At 47.0% G+C, this 16,178-nt stretch overlaps 6 protein-coding genes across 6 annotated transcripts; 4 read left to right on the top strand and 2 right to left on the bottom strand.

The window, feature by feature from the left end:
- Positions 1 to 1,052: 1,052 nt before the first annotated feature.
- On the bottom strand, positions 1,053 to 3,012 carry afeA (adenylate-forming enzyme AfeA; the record flags this gene model as incomplete). The annotated part of the gene is made up of 3 exons (XM_056728481.1): positions 1,053 to 1,470; positions 1,522 to 2,645; positions 2,767 to 3,012. 3 exons carry the CDS (start codon positions 3,010 to 3,012, stop codon positions 1,053 to 1,055), a joined length of 1,788 nt encoding a protein of 595 aa, XP_056574296.1.
- A 2,271-nt stretch (positions 3,013 to 5,283) lies between these two features.
- N7517_010757 (integral membrane protein TmpA) lies at positions 5,284 to 6,774 on the top strand (the record flags this gene model as incomplete). The annotated part of the gene is made up of 1 exon (XM_056728480.1): positions 5,284 to 6,774. The coding sequence occupies one exon, from the start codon at positions 5,284 to 5,286 to the stop codon at positions 6,772 to 6,774; it is 1,491 nt and encodes a 496-aa protein (XP_056574295.1).
- Positions 6,775 to 8,263: 1,489 nt separating this feature from the next.
- N7517_010756 (NAD(P)-dependent alcohol dehydrogenase) lies at positions 8,264 to 9,715 on the top strand (the record flags this gene model as incomplete). Its single annotated transcript, XM_056728479.1, has 6 exons — positions 8,264 to 8,474; positions 8,532 to 8,956; positions 9,037 to 9,339; positions 9,395 to 9,445; positions 9,503 to 9,574; positions 9,635 to 9,715. 6 exons carry the CDS (start codon positions 8,264 to 8,266, stop codon positions 9,713 to 9,715), a joined length of 1,143 nt encoding a protein of 380 aa, XP_056574294.1.
- Positions 9,716 to 11,032: 1,317 nt separating this feature from the next.
- On the bottom strand, positions 11,033 to 11,245 carry N7517_010755 (uncharacterized protein; the record flags this gene model as incomplete). The annotated part of the gene is made up of 1 exon (XM_056728478.1): positions 11,033 to 11,245. One exon carries the CDS (start codon positions 11,243 to 11,245, stop codon positions 11,033 to 11,035), a length of 213 nt encoding a protein of 70 aa, XP_056574293.1.
- An 81-nt stretch (positions 11,246 to 11,326) lies between these two features.
- On the top strand, positions 11,327 to 13,329 carry N7517_010754 (fungal specific transcription factor domain-containing protein; the record flags this gene model as incomplete). The annotated part of the gene is made up of 4 exons (XM_056728477.1): positions 11,327 to 11,623; positions 11,696 to 11,776; positions 11,846 to 12,468; positions 12,534 to 13,329. Coding segments are annotated over 4 exons (1,797 nt in total), but the record flags the coding sequence as incomplete, so codon positions are not given.
- Positions 13,330 to 14,034: 705 nt separating this feature from the next.
- On the top strand, positions 14,035 to 16,140 carry N7517_010753 (cytochrome P450; the record flags this gene model as incomplete). The annotated part of the gene is made up of 7 exons (XM_056728476.1): positions 14,035 to 14,458; positions 14,539 to 14,721; positions 14,779 to 15,113; positions 15,190 to 15,311; positions 15,386 to 15,669; positions 15,740 to 15,841; positions 15,941 to 16,140. The coding sequence occupies 7 exons, from the start codon at positions 14,035 to 14,037 to the stop codon at positions 16,138 to 16,140; spliced, it is 1,650 nt and encodes a 549-aa protein (XP_056574291.1).
- Positions 16,141 to 16,178: the final 38 nt, after the last annotated feature.

Raw genomic sequence — 16,178 nt, 5'->3', positions numbered from 1 at the left:
ACAGTATTCTGCGTCATATGTATCAGTTTCGAAGGACCTATCTTTGTTTACGCCCCATGCAAGGTATTATTGATATTTCTCCATTTACTGAAAGGAGGGTAAACATACCCCCGAGAAAAGCAAGGAGACCTGACAGACTTGACAGACTTGACGTGTGAATGTCGGGCCGATGTAACATCCCGTTGAACCCGTGTGCGGCCCGGACTCTCGGATGAAGACCTTGGAATTACGCCGGATATAGTAGGAGTTGATGGTATGGACCCGCTATATTGAATATTGAATATCTAGTATAATTTATATAATTTATATCTAGCCCTAAACCCAAATTTAAACTAGAAACCCAATCCAAAGCGCTTAAGCAACCTAATCGGGATCAATAATTAACCTCTTTAGCTCCGTAGATCTCCCAGGATGCCCCTTGCATAGAAAGAAACGTTCCACTTCTGCAGAATCCATTGGCGCGTGGGTTCCATCGGACTCGGATTCGGATTCCGTGTTACCGCTACCCACTACCCAGGACCCACGTAGGATGCATGTGCATGAACGGGATCGACTTAATTGCATTTGTGTGTTGAATACATCATATTTCTTCAGCCGAGATCCGATCGAAAACCGGGACCTTGGGACAGGGACTTTTGGAAGGGCGGTGTACGGGGTAGAGTCTCACTGCTTCGGACTGCCCCTGGAAAGGTGCATTAGTTTGACCTGATATAGGTTGGTGTTTACAATTTTTTACAACGTTGATGATGTTTATCATGCTTATCATGTTTACGATGTCTACTATGTTTACTATTATGATACGTTTGAAAAATATGTAAATTGAATCCCAATGCTGAGAATAAAGCTATAGGAAAAACCAGGAGGTTGTCTAAGTCGTTAAAAAAAGGATGTGACGACCACCCGAAAAAAAGGAAAACAAAAAAAAGTAAATGCAAAAAAACCAAATGTCCCCATAACGCCTTGCCAAACGCCGCTTCACCGCACTTCACCGCTGAATGAGGATACAACTCATATGCGCCGTAGATCGTGCAAAGTACCGCCCCTTTCTTAATTTAGACTGCCACCCGTCCTTCCGGGATGAGACCAATAGGGGACCTTGCAGCGGGTAGTCCACGTCGAGTGGCTGCAGAAGCGTCACCTTCAAATCCGGATAGCAACGACGCCACCATCTCCCGATAGGAGTTCATTTGTGACAGCTTGAACCGCTGAATCTTTCCACTTGCAGTGCGTGGAATCTCTTCCACGAATATGACACCTCCATCGAGAGCTTTGTATTTCGCCAGCTGCTGGCGTGCATAATTGTAAACCTGTTCGGCGGTTAGGCGGCGAACGGATGGGTCGCGAGAGCGAACGACGAATGCCCGTGGAAGCTCGCCCACGCCATCCTTGTGCACGCCAATCACGGCGGCGTCGATGATTCCTGGGTGTTGGAGGAGGACGCTTTCGACTTCAGCTGGGGCGACTTGCCATCTATAGAATAATTAGTATTTTGTTGATTGATGAAGGGCCTGATAGACTTACCCTCGTACTTTGATGAGCTCCTTCGTCCGTCCAACAATGTAATATTGGCCCTGCTTGACGTACGCCACATCTCCCGTTCGGAACCATCCATGTGGCTCCAATGCGTCCGTGCGGCCTTTGTATGCACTAAGCAGACCCGGTCCACGGACGTACAATTCACCGGAGCGACAATCGCCCTGCACGATTTTACCATCAGGTTCCACCAACCGGGCCTCGTACCCAGCAATACAGGTACCAATACTGCCCGGGTCGCCCTGCTGGCCATAGCGAGTCTGGAATGTAACACCGACCTCGGTCATTCCCCAGATCTGACAAGCATATCCCATGGGATTGATATATCTGCGGAACTGTTGCATGGAATGACCATCAATAGGAGCGCCAGCAACACCAACATAGCGCAGCGACGACAACATATCACCGATAGGCACGGTTGACTGATTGATCGAGTGAATGATAGCCGGGACGAGATAAGTCTCCGAGATCTGGTACTTCTGAACAGCAGCCAAGAAATCATTGACCTCGAAGCGCGGCAGGACGAACAATGGATGTCCGTATCGGACAGGGAAGAGATGTGTCCAAAGCGCGCCGAACAGATGAAACATAGGCAGCGAGATGAGACGGCTGACTGGATGAGGCACTTCGTAGTAAATGGTACGGTGCTGTGAGACAAGTGCATAGTGGGACAAGATTGCTGCTTTGGGTAGTCCGCCGGTACCGCTGGTCGGGTACATAGCTGCAGGCGTGGCCTGTGCGATGACAGGATCGGAGAATTTCAGCCAGTCGCTTTCGCCATAGCAAAGTAGATTTGCGAAGTTGTTGTGACGGGCATCGCTGCTCATTGCGAAGAATTGGCCGGCTGCTGAATAGCCGAGTTCATGCCAGAGAAATAGTTGGGCGCAGTGGTCGATGGCTCGGTCGTCCACGAGACAGACTTGGGCTGGGTGGATGCCTCGGGCTGCGGAGACGTCAAGGACGGTAGGGAGGGCATCGCGGGTTGTGAGGATCAGTTTTGGTTCGGCGAGACTGAGGATGTGATCGAGTTCTTGGGGGTGGCTTCGGGGGTTTGAGCCCATGTAGACACCGCCTGCGCCAATTATACCGAAGAAGAGTGCGGGATATAGTATCTGTTGCATATGACAGGCCCGAGTTAGTATTGTTTTCTTTAATCTTCCGAGACTCTTCAACACATTTGATTTTTGATATCAAGGATGCCGTTTGTTTTTGTTTCTTTTCTTTTTCACTCACGCTATTTCCCAAGTGTAGCAATACACAATCCCCTGGCTGGATATTGTGGGCTTTCAAACCAGCGATCAGGGTCCGGACTAGTTGTCGGAATTGGGCAGCTGTGAATGATCGGGAAGGATCCTCGGCATCAATAAACAGTGGTTGATTCTGGTTGTAAGGCTTTGGGCCATCGAATGTGAAACTTAGCAAGTCAGAGTAGGCCTCCTGAGGTTGCATATTGTTTGAAGACATATTGTTCCAACCCATGGTTAAAGAGAAGAAGAGGAAGGGGAAGTGTTAGATTGTAATATATAAGAGTAAGTCTAAGGTAAAAGAGTCCATGCTCTCGGGGGATTATATAGGTAAATGTATATTCCATTTCTTCTCTATTTGATTTTACCTTGGACATGGGCTGTCCCACTTGGGGATTTGGAATACACACTGATTATGTAATGCGCTAGTGTCCACACACCACTGTAAGGTGAAATTCAGCGAATCCAATAAATTAATCAAAATATACTCAAAAATACTGAAAATCAAGGAGCTGAACTGAACTCAAACTAGAGAGCAAGGGCAAAAGTAAAATAGAAAAAAAGAGTATGTCATAGCAACCTTGGAAGTTGTAGTGCTGGAAGTACTACTCCACGGAGGTACATCGGGCTCCACCAAACATGTTTGACACTAAATGTCCTTAGCGTAATCCATTGTGGCGGAATTGACCAATAGATCAAAAAATTAAATAGATTGACACTACTAATCCGTTAGCCCTTAAGAAGCTGAGCCACAGATCTCGGGTTTTGGTCCGGGTTCCCGGTTTCTCTTGACCTTGCGTGAGATATAGTTTATAATGGGTACTCCGTAGAAGATCAGAGATCGACCGGATCGTGAGATATACTCCAAACTTTAATATCACAGATCACATTCTTTCTTTAGGCAAATGTCAATAAATGTCAATAAATGTCATTTTCTTCAGTCTCCCACGAGCTCGGACAGGGGTACATCCCGAAGGGATCCGATATTGGCCATATCAGCCTAGAACACACACGGACTACGTGGACCTCCGCTGTCATATATATCTCTGACGTTTGAAGGAAATGAAATCTCCTGTTTTGACCCAATATCTCTGTGGATGCCCAAAACATGCAGCTGATATACAGTGGAGACCCTGGTATTCTGTGTGGAGACTTGAATCTATTCCCTTCCCCTCCCGGATTCAGATCCCAGATCGACTAACGAAAAAAAAGATCAACTCAAACAACGCCCCACTTCCGAGATATGTACTGCCACCCGTGCATGGTAACCAGTACCTCGGCGGTGGGTGGAGATCAGCAGCCATGATCAAAAAAAAAAAAAAAGAGGGGCTGGGAATCGGATATACTAGTGCGGATATCCTCTCAGCTGCATTCTGATGATCGACCGTGCGTTGAAAAAAATACAAAAGACTGAAAAAAAAGCAAAAAATTATCCCAACAAACATGAACCGGTCTGTCATCCGCGCGGGTTATTGCATTAACTCATGGCATCCATTCCGCCACACCTCCCATAGATCCACATTGTCATTGTTGATGGCGCCTCGAGGGCGCATCCGGAATGGGACCTTTGCCCACTCGACGCCATCCCTCGGCTGCAGATCGTCTGTTCTATTGAAGGCTTTCTTGACCGTATGATCCAGTGCACTGGCCCTATCATATCCGGCGCTTGCGTCCCCCCATCTGGACTGGTCAAGCATACCCTGACCATGTACCGGGGCCCGTGATAGTACCTCGGAATCCGCTTCCACTGGGTCCTAAGTAGGGTAATTGTGGAGATATCGAAGTTAGTTGGGGTTGCATCACACCTCGATGAGCTCATTCTTTGTTCTCTCCCTTTCCTCCCTAAAGGGAAGGAGCTTCCCTTTGGACGATCAGACAAAGTTTGACAGGCTACAGCGTGGATCCGGGGGTTTCGTCAGATACTTCCCCGAACATGAAGAAGCTGAAGGCAAGGGAGTAGGATGGTTCCTTGATTGCTGATTGGCAAGAAAGACATTATGCACTAGTGGTCTGGACGCCCCCCCATGTGATAGTGTCATACACCTGGGAGGTAAATGGAGTAAATGAGGTAAATAAAAATAAAATGGTAAAAGTAATAGGATCATATGCAATGCAAGCCTCAATTTCGGAGCCAAACTCAAAAGAGACGGGAAAAAAAAAAGACCAGGGCAAAAAGTACCGAGATGGAAATGGGCGTCACCAGGCATCACTGCGAACGGTGACGCCCAAAAGGGAAAGACGAAATCTTGATTGGGAAGAAGAAGCGAAGGGAGTGCAGAAGGGATGTATGGCTGATCTTGGTGGGTTTGGTGGGAAAAAAAAAGTCTTGACATGATTCACTTCAAAAATAGAAGACTCGCCCTGGTTGGATTGTCAACTTTTTCTTTTCAATCTTCCACTTCAATCCCTGGCCTTAGTTCATTCATACCTTCCGGTCATCTTTTGAACTTTTTATATGAGCTCAGTGTGAGGACTCATCATGGTTATGTCAGAGAGCCCCATCACAATGCCTCCAAAGGTGGTCGTCGCACGCAACACACCAACTGTGAGCGAGGCCACTCTCACCAATGGAGAAAAAATCAATGAGAAATGTTACTCCAAGGAATCCGAATCCTTACATCTTGACCTCGCAAAAGAGATCGATGTGGAGGCACAGACATACACACAACTCACCCAACGCAAACCCAAGTTGTTTGCATCCACCCGATATGCCATTCTCACACTGTACCGACGTCTTTTCACGCTAGTCTTCTCCGCCAACGTTGCAATGTTCGTGTACATCATGAGCACTGAACAAAAACTCTTAGCCCTGGTCAATGCCACAGCGGCCAATTTGCTCGCTTGCGGTTTGGCCCGCCAGCCACTGGTGGTCAATGCCATCTTCGTGGTAGTCTGCTCAATGCCGCGCTCAGCGCCCCTTCCCCTCCGTCGCATCGCCGCCAAAGTCTACCACTATGGTGGCGTTCATAGCGGTTGTGGAGTCGCCTCCCTCGTGTGGTACATGGGATTCGTGGGCGTGTTATCGTACCAATATTGGAGACCGTCAGCGGATGTTTCGGATATGGGCATATCAGCAGCGCCAGTTGCATTAGCTTATGTCATCTTTCTCCTGCTGGTGGCGATCATCGTGGTGGCTCACCCCGCCTTCCGGATGAAACGGCACGATTATTTCGAACTCACCCACCGTTTTTCGGGGTGGCTTGTCGTGGCCTTGTTTGTCGCCTTGTTGCTCGTTTTCTCGCGAGGCGCTAGCAAGGCAAAGGGTCAACCACTTGGAACATTCCTCGTCGAATTGCCTGCATTCTGGTTCCTGATTTTCACGGTAGCGGCCATTATCCAACCTTGGCTGTTCCTCCGCAAGGTCGCGGTGCGGGCCGAGCCACTTTCGACCCACGCCACCCGCCTGCATTTCGACCATGCTATTACCACCTTTGGAAAGGGTATCCAACTTGCCAAGCACCCCCTTCGCGACTGGCATGGTTTTGCCACTTTCCCAGACCCTACCCCCGCAGGTGTCCACGGCAACCCAAGTTTCTCTTCCTTGGTGTCCAAGGCTGGTGACTGGACTGCAGAGACGATCCAGAACCCGCCTACCCACCTCTGGAAGCGGGGCGTGTTGATCTATGGCTTTGCATATGCCATGCGCGTTTTCAAGAGAGTGATTGTCGTCACTACCGGATCGGGCATTGGACCTTGTCTGTCATTCCTCGGTGATGAGAACCGACCCGCACTGCGTGTACTCTGGCAAACTCGTGCCCCCCGACGGACCTACGGTGACGGGGTGATGCACCTGGTGCACAAGATGGATTCAGCACCCATCATCCTTGACACCGACAAGTGTGGGCGCATGGACATGGTTCCCATCATCCTGCAACAGATCAAGGACTTCAAAGCTGAAGCAGTGTGCGTGATCAGTAACCCTGTGCTGACGACGCGAATCGTCTATGAGCTTGAAGCTCGAGGGACCCCGGCATTTGGTCCGATTTTTGATTCCTGATTTGCAATCTTATTATTTCTGTCTTCTGTCTTGTACATACCTGTGCTTGTTTTCTTGAGCCCTTTTTTGTTTTTTTTTTTTTGTTTTTCTCATTTAGGAGGTTGTATCTTTTGAGCATCTTGCCATATATCCTCTCCGGCTCGAGGCGTTTATTGGCGGCATATTGTTTTTTATTGATGTTTTCGAAGGGATGTTGAATTGCAAGACTCCTTCCTCTCAGGGGGGACCTTGTTTGTAAATATGTCAGCACTTCCTAGGGGGATTTGGAATCACGCGCTATGACCCTGCTAGTATCCGTTAGACAATTATCCCTTTAGCAACTTAATGGATATAATGATGACAAACATTACACTTGACAAAGACAATATCTCTCAGTGCAATTCCAAATACATACTAACTTTCTCCACCTGGTGGGTTGGGGACCAATTAGAGTGTGTGATCTGCATGATATATTCTGAACTTTACATCAAGTAGATTATTTTAGATTTGCTTCTGTTCGATTCTATCGTCGCGTCTCAGGTGAGATTTGATATACTTGAATTTGAGTTGGATTTCATGCATATCCTTGCATATACATATCCCTCACTATATCTTATTGACGTATAGTTCGTTATGGGCAAGCATAGTTCGGGCCGGAGATTTAAGCCTCCGATCCCTGCGGCGATATTTACTCAATTCGGCAAGTACCTGCGAAGTACCAAGTACATGGGGAATATATATCTCTACAAATACCATCCAAGAATAGATAAAAGCAAATACTTGATATTTACATTCCTTCCAATTCCAATCATCCAAAATCCAAAAAAACAAAGTATCCCAAGCCACCACTGTTACACCCAAAGCCACCGCAATATCCGAACCATGCAATGTAAGCACAGCTCAAACGGGCACCTACATCTTACACATGTCAAGATCCCAATCCGAGACAAAACCGTCCCCACATACTCACATTAGCGTATGCGTATTCCGAGGTTGAATAGATGACATAGATAAGCACATACATATTAAGAAGACCGCCGGAAAAAGCAAACCCCGCTAACACCCACTAGACAGGCACGGAGTAAATAAATCAGCACTAGACTAGCGCTAGACCAGCCGGTCTCGCAACGGCGCGGTGTCCGCGCATGCATAAAAGTCTCACCAGCATGTTGTATGAGCCACCGAGCGCCGGCGTAGTTCGAATCTTGTCTCACGATTCTTCGGCGGGTTGGCCCGGGTTTGTAGGACGAGACTGTGCGTATGGTGGGACCGTGCTGATGCTGATTATCCCACCAAAGTTATGAACAATTCAACATTGAACTAATGCATTATTAAACATATTGTATTACCGGTAGGAGAGGTCCTGTCACTCAAGGGGTATTGCCGCTCCCCCGCATGTAAGTTTACCGAGCCGCGGCGTGGGGTTCCAAGGTTGTCTCCACATTGAACTTATATGAAATATATGAAATATATGAGGACGTTTAGTTTACTTACTGATTAGTTAAACAAGATGGTAATCGGAAAAGCAATCGTTGCCAGGGATCCTGTCCATCCTCTGACTCCGAATTGGTCATTGGAAGATGTGGATGTCCATTCACCAGGTGAAGGCGAGATCCTCGTCGAAATGCGTGCTGTGGGAATATGTCACACCGATCTTGTTTTGACTTCAGTACCTAATGGCGCACTTGGTATCGAATATCCAAAGGTGGCAGGACATGAAGGTAAATTATTGTCCTTTTGACGTACCTTCCAAATCAGGCTTACTAACATGGTCACAGGTGCCGGGATTGTACGCGGTGTCGGCAAAAACGTTCAAAGCGTCGAAATCGGCGACCCAGTTCTTCTATCTTTCTATTCTTGTTCATCGTGTCAACAATGCGAGAACTCTTATCCTGCATACTGCAAGGACTTTGCGCAGGAAAATTATGGCGGCCAGAAGCGGATGTCAGTACGTGACAGTGGTGAAGAACTGTGGGCGAGGTTTTTTGGACAGTCCAGTTTCGCTCAGTACAGCGTCGTTAGCGAAGCAAGCGTTATTAATGCCAAGGGTCTTTTGGAGCATGATGACGAGCTTCAACTTTTCTCCCCACTAGGTTGTGGATTCCAGACGGGAATGGGTGTCATCCAAAACACAACCAACGCAGGACCGGGTGATACAGTATTGATCCTAGGCTTGGGTGCTGTTGGAATGGCCGCTCTTATGGTACGCAGTCACACAATCTCTGTTTCTTTGGAAGGTGACCGAGTCGAAGGTGGGTACAAAGTTAACACTGATTTGACTAGACTGCGAAAATACGCAATTGCAAGACCATCATTGCTGTGGACCGTGTCAAGGAACGTCTTGAACTGGCCGAAACCCTTGGAGCGACACATACTTTGGATACCAGCGGTCCAGATTTCACCACACTCGATGGCGCGGTCAAGAAATTGTTACCCGGCGGAGTCTCCATTGTGATCGAAACAACAGGGGTACCTACTCTAATCGAGCAGGGGCTCCAATCTACACATGCACGAGGCAGGATAGTGCTCATTGGAGTACCACCGCTAGGGTATCGCATGAGCTTTGATGTGACAGAGCAAATCAATGTAAGCGACAGTCCCTCGCTTTTTGCTGAGTCTGTGTGACTAACTTATTTTGAAGATGGGCCGATCGATCATGGGATGTATAGAAGGAGATTCTGTCCCCAAAATTGTGCGTTATTTGTACTATTTTCCTTTGAATTTAGCGAGTTGCTGATTGTAACAACAGGCTATCCCACAAATGATCAAGTGGTACCGGGAAGGTCGCTTTCCTGTCGATAAAATGATCAAGTTTTTCAATGTTGGTTACATACATCATTATAACGTCCCACAACATCAGAGCTGACTTTCCCATGCACAGGCTACAGATTACCAACAGGGGTTGGATGGCATGAGAGATGGAAGTGTGATCAAACCAGTTTTGTTATGGAAGGGACAGTAGCTAGCGAGTCATTTCTATTTTAAAGTAGCATCGGAGAACGTATGATGGACCATGTTTGACACTGATATATACGTATGTCATCGGAAGGCTACTTGCGTCGCCTGTCCTTGACAATGACGACAAATAACATCAATATTAAATATCAGTAGATGCATACCTCGAATTCGTACCTTCATCCCTCGCAAAAGGTCTTCCATTAATCTACGTATCTAGAACTATCTTTTATCAACATTTTGTAACAATCCACCGGCCGAGCATTGCTTAGAAGTGTTTCGAATAGTACGGGGTTTACGCCGAGGATTAGCCTCTACGTTCACCCGAACTAAGCCCTGAAAAGCGATTTTAGTATTATTAAAGGTAAAAACCAGAGAGATACACCCTGAAGTAATCGGAATAGACCGAAGCGAAGCGGAGTAGGCATTCTTTAAGGGTTGTATATACGCTATATACGATGCACTTGATCAGAATTAATTTGATCCGATCTGTACCTAGGAGACTACTTACTAGGCGTAAGATTAGGGCTTATTACCCTAAATATAGATCTAGTTAAATTTCCTGATAAATTTCCTATTCAATAATACTAATTATATGCAAAAGGATCTAATATTGGTGGAGATATATATAGTTGAAATTGGTGATATCTCTTAACTGGGTCCATAGGGTGAATTTCCAACCTGGGAACGCCTCGGTTCAATGGACTGACTAATCAATATTATGCACTTTTCTTGGTTTATGAATTTCTGACGGTCCGATGATATTCCGGCTCAATTACCCCGGACCCCTTGGCGCTCCCCGGTCGATCTGTGTGGATCGATGAATTCGTTGCCTCGGCTGTAAAATATATTGAAAGATTGTTTGAGACTATGTGCTGCTATAAAATGGAGTTAAATGGCAGTACTCGGACTATTAAGAGCAGCTCATCTACGTTAAATCATGTATCCCCTCGTATAAGGATGAGAGGCTCTCGTCGATCAGATGCCCTCGTTTACCTGGGGTGCGGGGTATACCTGTGGGTTGGAATGTCTGGGGCGTGTCAGTGTCCAAGTATTCCGGCCAGAATTTTTCTCATCTGCTCACATCCTTTTGCTAGAATGATCCCTGAAGACAAAAGCTCAACAGATGGATCTACATGCGATAAGAAATCCTCTTTCTCTGCGACCGGACCGCCAGCGCCGGGCACGTGTAGCGTGTCTGGGCTGTCATCGCCGTAAGGTAAGATGTGATGCTGCGACATACGGACGACCCTGTACCAACTGCCGTCTTGATGGCCTTGATTGCACGACTCGTCCTAAGAGTCCGAGAGACTCCAGACAAGATTCACAAACTGTGAATTTTGGTCAGGTTTCCGTCACAAACGGCAGACAGGAAGATCATACTCTTGGTCCCACGGTGATCGAGAGTCGGACCGACGGCCGCAAGGCTTCTGACATGGACGCCATCAACAATCAACATAGTAGCCACGTTTCCGTAAATTTTGAGGGGCGACAGACGCTGAGTGTACCAAATAGTTTCTCGTGTTCGTTCTTCCATTTTCATTCTACGCTCGGCAAACGGACCGCCCGGGTGTAGGATAGGCACCCAGAAGAACAAGTGCTGATTTCCGAACCAGGTGACAAGAACATAATGGAAGATTCGTCTGTTTTCTTTTCCTTCTTTCGGTACCTACGGGCACCTAATCTACATCAACTACAATCAGCCGAGATGGCCTTTCTCGAATCCCAAAAGAGTCTGCATGTTCCTACGGGACCTTTGCTAAATACGCTAATTTCCCACTATTTCCTCTACGTTCACCCTTGTCTGCCAGTCATCAACGAAGCAGAGTTCTGGCCGACCTTTCATGATAGAGAGGACCGGGGTTCTTCCTTTTCGCTGCTTGTATTTCAGGCAATGTTGTTCGTCGCTTGCAGCGTAGGTTTCACACACCAATCCTCCAGGGATACACGCTCCTGTCGAATAACTCCATGGCTAACCTGTCCCAAGTACATCTCATTAACCGATGCCAGACAATCAGGGGCTGAATCGATCCTGATAATGCGCAATACATTTTACCGGCGTGCTAAGGTGTGTGCGCGAGGAAGCCTTGACAGGCGGTATCCTGAGTCCCAAGAGATATGCTGACAAAAGGTTAAGATGCTTTATGAGTTTGGCATTGAGGGAGATCATTTATCTCTTGCTCAAGCGTCATTGCTACTTACCTTTCAAAGCACCAGGTTAGACCATTTGAGCAACACTACCTGGCTTGCTCTTGCAATCCAGCAGGGTCGCGCTGCAAATGCACACCTCTATCATCACTATCCTGACGAATCCAAATACAAGCGATCGGATCTCAAGCGACTCTGGTGGTGCCTTGTCATTCGGGATAGGACAATTGCTTTGGGCATGCGACGACCGCTGCAGATACTCCCAGCCCACTTTGACCCTAAATCACGAGATGTATTGCTGGTCGGCGATTTATATGATGAGATATATTCATCTGAGGTTTACGACCCCGAGACCAAGATTATGCTTTGCAAAATCATGACTAGCCACTGTCAACTTGCTCTTGCCTTGACGGATTTGATCATGATGGTGTATCCCCCGAGCGGATGTACGGGTCTACAGAATGACATGACTCCCGAAACGACTCGAATAGACGAAATCGAATCTCGTCTTAATGTCTGGAAGTGCCAGAACATGCTTCCACTGTCTCCAGATGACTCTTCCTTTCACGCCTGCGTCGTATTTTATAAGCAGTTGACTGCCTTATACTTTGAGTGAGGACTAACACCCCCTGACCCGAAACGGGGTTGAGCAAATGGCTAATCTTATTCCGAGTTAGAACCGCTCGTTTAGCGCTGTACCAACATCTTTCATTCCGAATTTATCAACGCCAACACCGGGAAAGGTGGCCTGATTTAATGGACGCGGTCACAAAGATAAACGACACGGTGAAACGTTTTGTCGTCGATGGTACCGCTAGCCACTTGCCTATCAGTGTTGTAGCCTGCACTCTATTACCCCAGATGGTGCTGAACTTCAACCTTCGACTCTCGACCGACAAAATAAGCCGCAGGCGCCAAGAACATGCCTTGAAGATCTACAACGAACTCAATCGGCAGTATTTTCTACGTTACGATGTCTCCCATCTTGCGCTCTGGGTCAATCAAATTCTTCGTTTGTTCGAGTCGTCTGTGTCCTGCGCCAACAATCGTTCAGCGAATATTGTTCATTCGCAGAGAGTGTCTACAGGGAAGCCTCACTCATATATGCTTGAGTTACAGCCAGCAATGTACTTCAAGTTAACTGGCATTATCGACGTTTCAATGGCCACGGGTCATCTTGCTCTCGAACACTCGGAATCAATGTTGACATCCCCATTAGTAGAACTGTCTATGCCCGTGATATACCCGGAGCTTGCAGCGATGTCTCCTACTTGTCTCTGGTCCCCTTCTCACCAAATTGATCAATCGATGATATTTGGACCTACGCGAAACGCAGGAAGGATAGTGGGATACCCCAGACACAAGGAGACGAACATAATGGCGGGACCGAGTATTAGCAATGTGCCATCCGATGACATATACCCGACTCTGGAGGAGGAAGATGGGATCACGAATGACGACCGACTAATCCCCGTTAGTTCAGTCTCAATTGACACGCTTTGTAGCAGTATCGCACTTTTTGGAGAGTAACGCATGGAATTTTGGGAGACTGAATCATGTAACTAAAATTCATTAAGTCGCTTTCTTTCCATTTATTTTCCTCCCCCCCCTACCTTCTCGAAGAGAAAAGAAAGAGATAGGGCTTACCAGGTCACGAGGTCATACTTGAGTGTGTTGCTAGTGGCCACTCTAGAATTATCTAGTAACAACTATACGACTAGTAAGGACTAGAATCGTGCTTCCCTTGACATGACCTGATCAACCTGCTTATCACTAGTAGAAGGTATATCAAGGCCTAGAATAGTCATTGTCCGTGAATTATATTATGAATGGGATTTAAGCGAATAAGACTAGAAATCGTGCATGAAATCAACTCATTATGACTGGACCAGAGTAACAATCACATTATCACATTATAGCACGGCAATGATCGACACATTGTGCATACCTAGCGCCCTCGGTTCTGGTCAGATTTGAGGGGCCCCGGCTAAAATAACCCTATTCTAGGATTTGCCCTAAATTCCGTGCCCGCATCTCAGAGCCCGAGGCCTTCAGCCGCTTATACGAACTTGTACTTTTAAATCTTTTACATTACTTATATATAGCTGTATATTGATAATAAACTCCCTTAGCAGATAATTCTTACCGAGGTCCTTTTGAGCTTCTCCGTCGCATACAATGGCCTCAAACATCTTAGCGGCGAAGTCTCCTAGTGTGATCTTACCACTCGCGGGCTTCAGCGGTTTGACCGCGCAACTTCTTTTCTATCGTCATGGAGAGTGGGATCTCACAGCCCCACGCCTTGTGGTCTCATACATATTTCTGTTCCTAGGTGCTACACTCCTGGAACGGTACCAGAAAGATGAGCTCCCAATCGGTGCACCAAGCCATTTGGCCGCCAAAGTCGTAGGGTGCCACATATTGGGTATCTACGCGAGTATGCTCTTCTATCGAGCCTTCTTACATCGTCTGTCACGGTTCCCGGGCCCATTCCTTGCGAGATTATCAAACTTTCATGTGACTTTTCTATCTGCCCGCAAGCTTCAGCTTTATGAGGAGACTGAGAAGCTACACGAACAGTATGGAGATTACGTGCGTTTAGGTAAGGAACAAGGACAATCGTCTTTTTCTGTTCTTCCCTTCATCGCATTGGGCTAATCGAGGGTACGTTTGAATTATCAGGGCCTACTGAGTTGTCTATTACGGACCCACGCGCAGTCAAGGCAATCTACAGTTCTTCAGCAAAGGTCACCAAAGGTCCTTGGTATACGGTCTTGGAACCACGGGTTTCCTTACAGATGGTCAGAAATAAGCAGGTGCACGCGCAGCGAAGGAAGGCCTGGGACCAAGGCTTTAGCACTCGAGGTATGAAATTTCTATTCCCTGGTAGGGCCACACAAGGCAGATACTAAGGTCCTCTAGCACTCCGTGATTATGAGCCTCGCGTCTCCTATTACACGGAACAACTCATCCAGGTCATCGAACGGGAGGTGGGAAATCAAATCAACATGGCTCAGTGGTTCAATTACTACAGCTTCGATGTTATGGGTGATTTGTCGTTTGGAAAATCCTTCAACATGCTAATTGATGGCAAAGACGCTTATATCTTGAAGCAATTACATGGTGATTTGAAAATGATTGGGCTTTTTGCCCATCTCACCTGGTTATTCCCATTCTTCAAGAAAATTCCTCTGATCAATGCGGACTATCTCAAATTTTGGAAATGGGTGGATGCGCGTGTGGATGAGAGGATTCAGGTGAGACAATTCCCTCTCAATGAATTGCTGGCATGGAGATCCAAGTTCAAAATTCTAATAAGTTGTTGGAATATAGAGTAACCCAGATGCCCCAGATGTGTTCTCATGGATCCTCAAAGCATATGAACAGGGTCCAAAGACGAATCAAGATAAGATTGACCTCAGCGGTGATGCATACCTGATTATCGTAGCTGGAAGGTATTATATAATTCCTTGTATCCCAAATTCTATCTCTTGATCAAGTAACCGACATGTGCTGACTTATATCAAAGTGACACCACAGCTGCCACTCTCACCAATATTTTATTCCATCTTGCCATGGACCGCACTCTGTACAAAACACTCCAGAAAGAGCTGGACGCTCTACCTAGTCTATCTTACGACAACCTGAGAGGGGTAAAACTACTCGACGGGGTAATCAATGAAACTCTCCGGCTTCACCCTCCTGTGCCTTCGGGAATGCAGCGTACGACTCCACCAGAGGGCATCACTATTGGCGAGAAGTACATTCCCGGAGAAGTGAGGGTGTGCATTCCCCTACATACTGTGTTCAGAGGTGAGAAATCAGTCACTCGTCCTTGATCAGTCGAGAATAAGATCAAAATAACGGCTAACACTGCGGTCAGATGAACGCATCTTTGCTCGCTCACTGGAGTTTTTGCCTGAGCGATGGGATACACAACCAGAACTCGTCAAAGATCCTGCTGCATTTGTTCCATTTAGCGCTGGTAAGTTTTGTCACATTGACTGCTTTCTCTACTTGCATGTCTTGCACGGGATAATCAAGACCTAAGGTCCAAGATGGTAATAGTCAATTATTCATTTAGGTCCATATTCATGCGTTGGGAAACAGCTAGGCCTGATGGAGCTCCGCTCTGTGACTGCTGAGATACTCACCCGGTTTGATGTCTCGTTCGCCCCAGACCAAACGGCAGCTGCTTTCATCGATGGAAAGCAGGATACTTTCACGTTAGCCACGGCCCCATTGAAGGTAGTATTCCAGAAGAGGGATACCAAGGGGTTTTAAACTGATGTGCGCAAGAAAATTGTTGGTTCAGCTGCAAT

The sequence above is a fragment of the Penicillium concentricum genome (genome assembly GCF_028827145.1).
Source record: "Penicillium concentricum strain IBT 3081 chromosome Unknown utg000006l_segment0_segment0, whole genome shotgun sequence".
Classification (NCBI taxonomy): domain Eukaryota; kingdom Fungi; phylum Ascomycota; class Eurotiomycetes; order Eurotiales; family Aspergillaceae; genus Penicillium; species Penicillium concentricum.
Note: the sequence above shows the minus strand (reverse complement) of the source record. Positions and strands in the feature narration are given on the sequence as shown.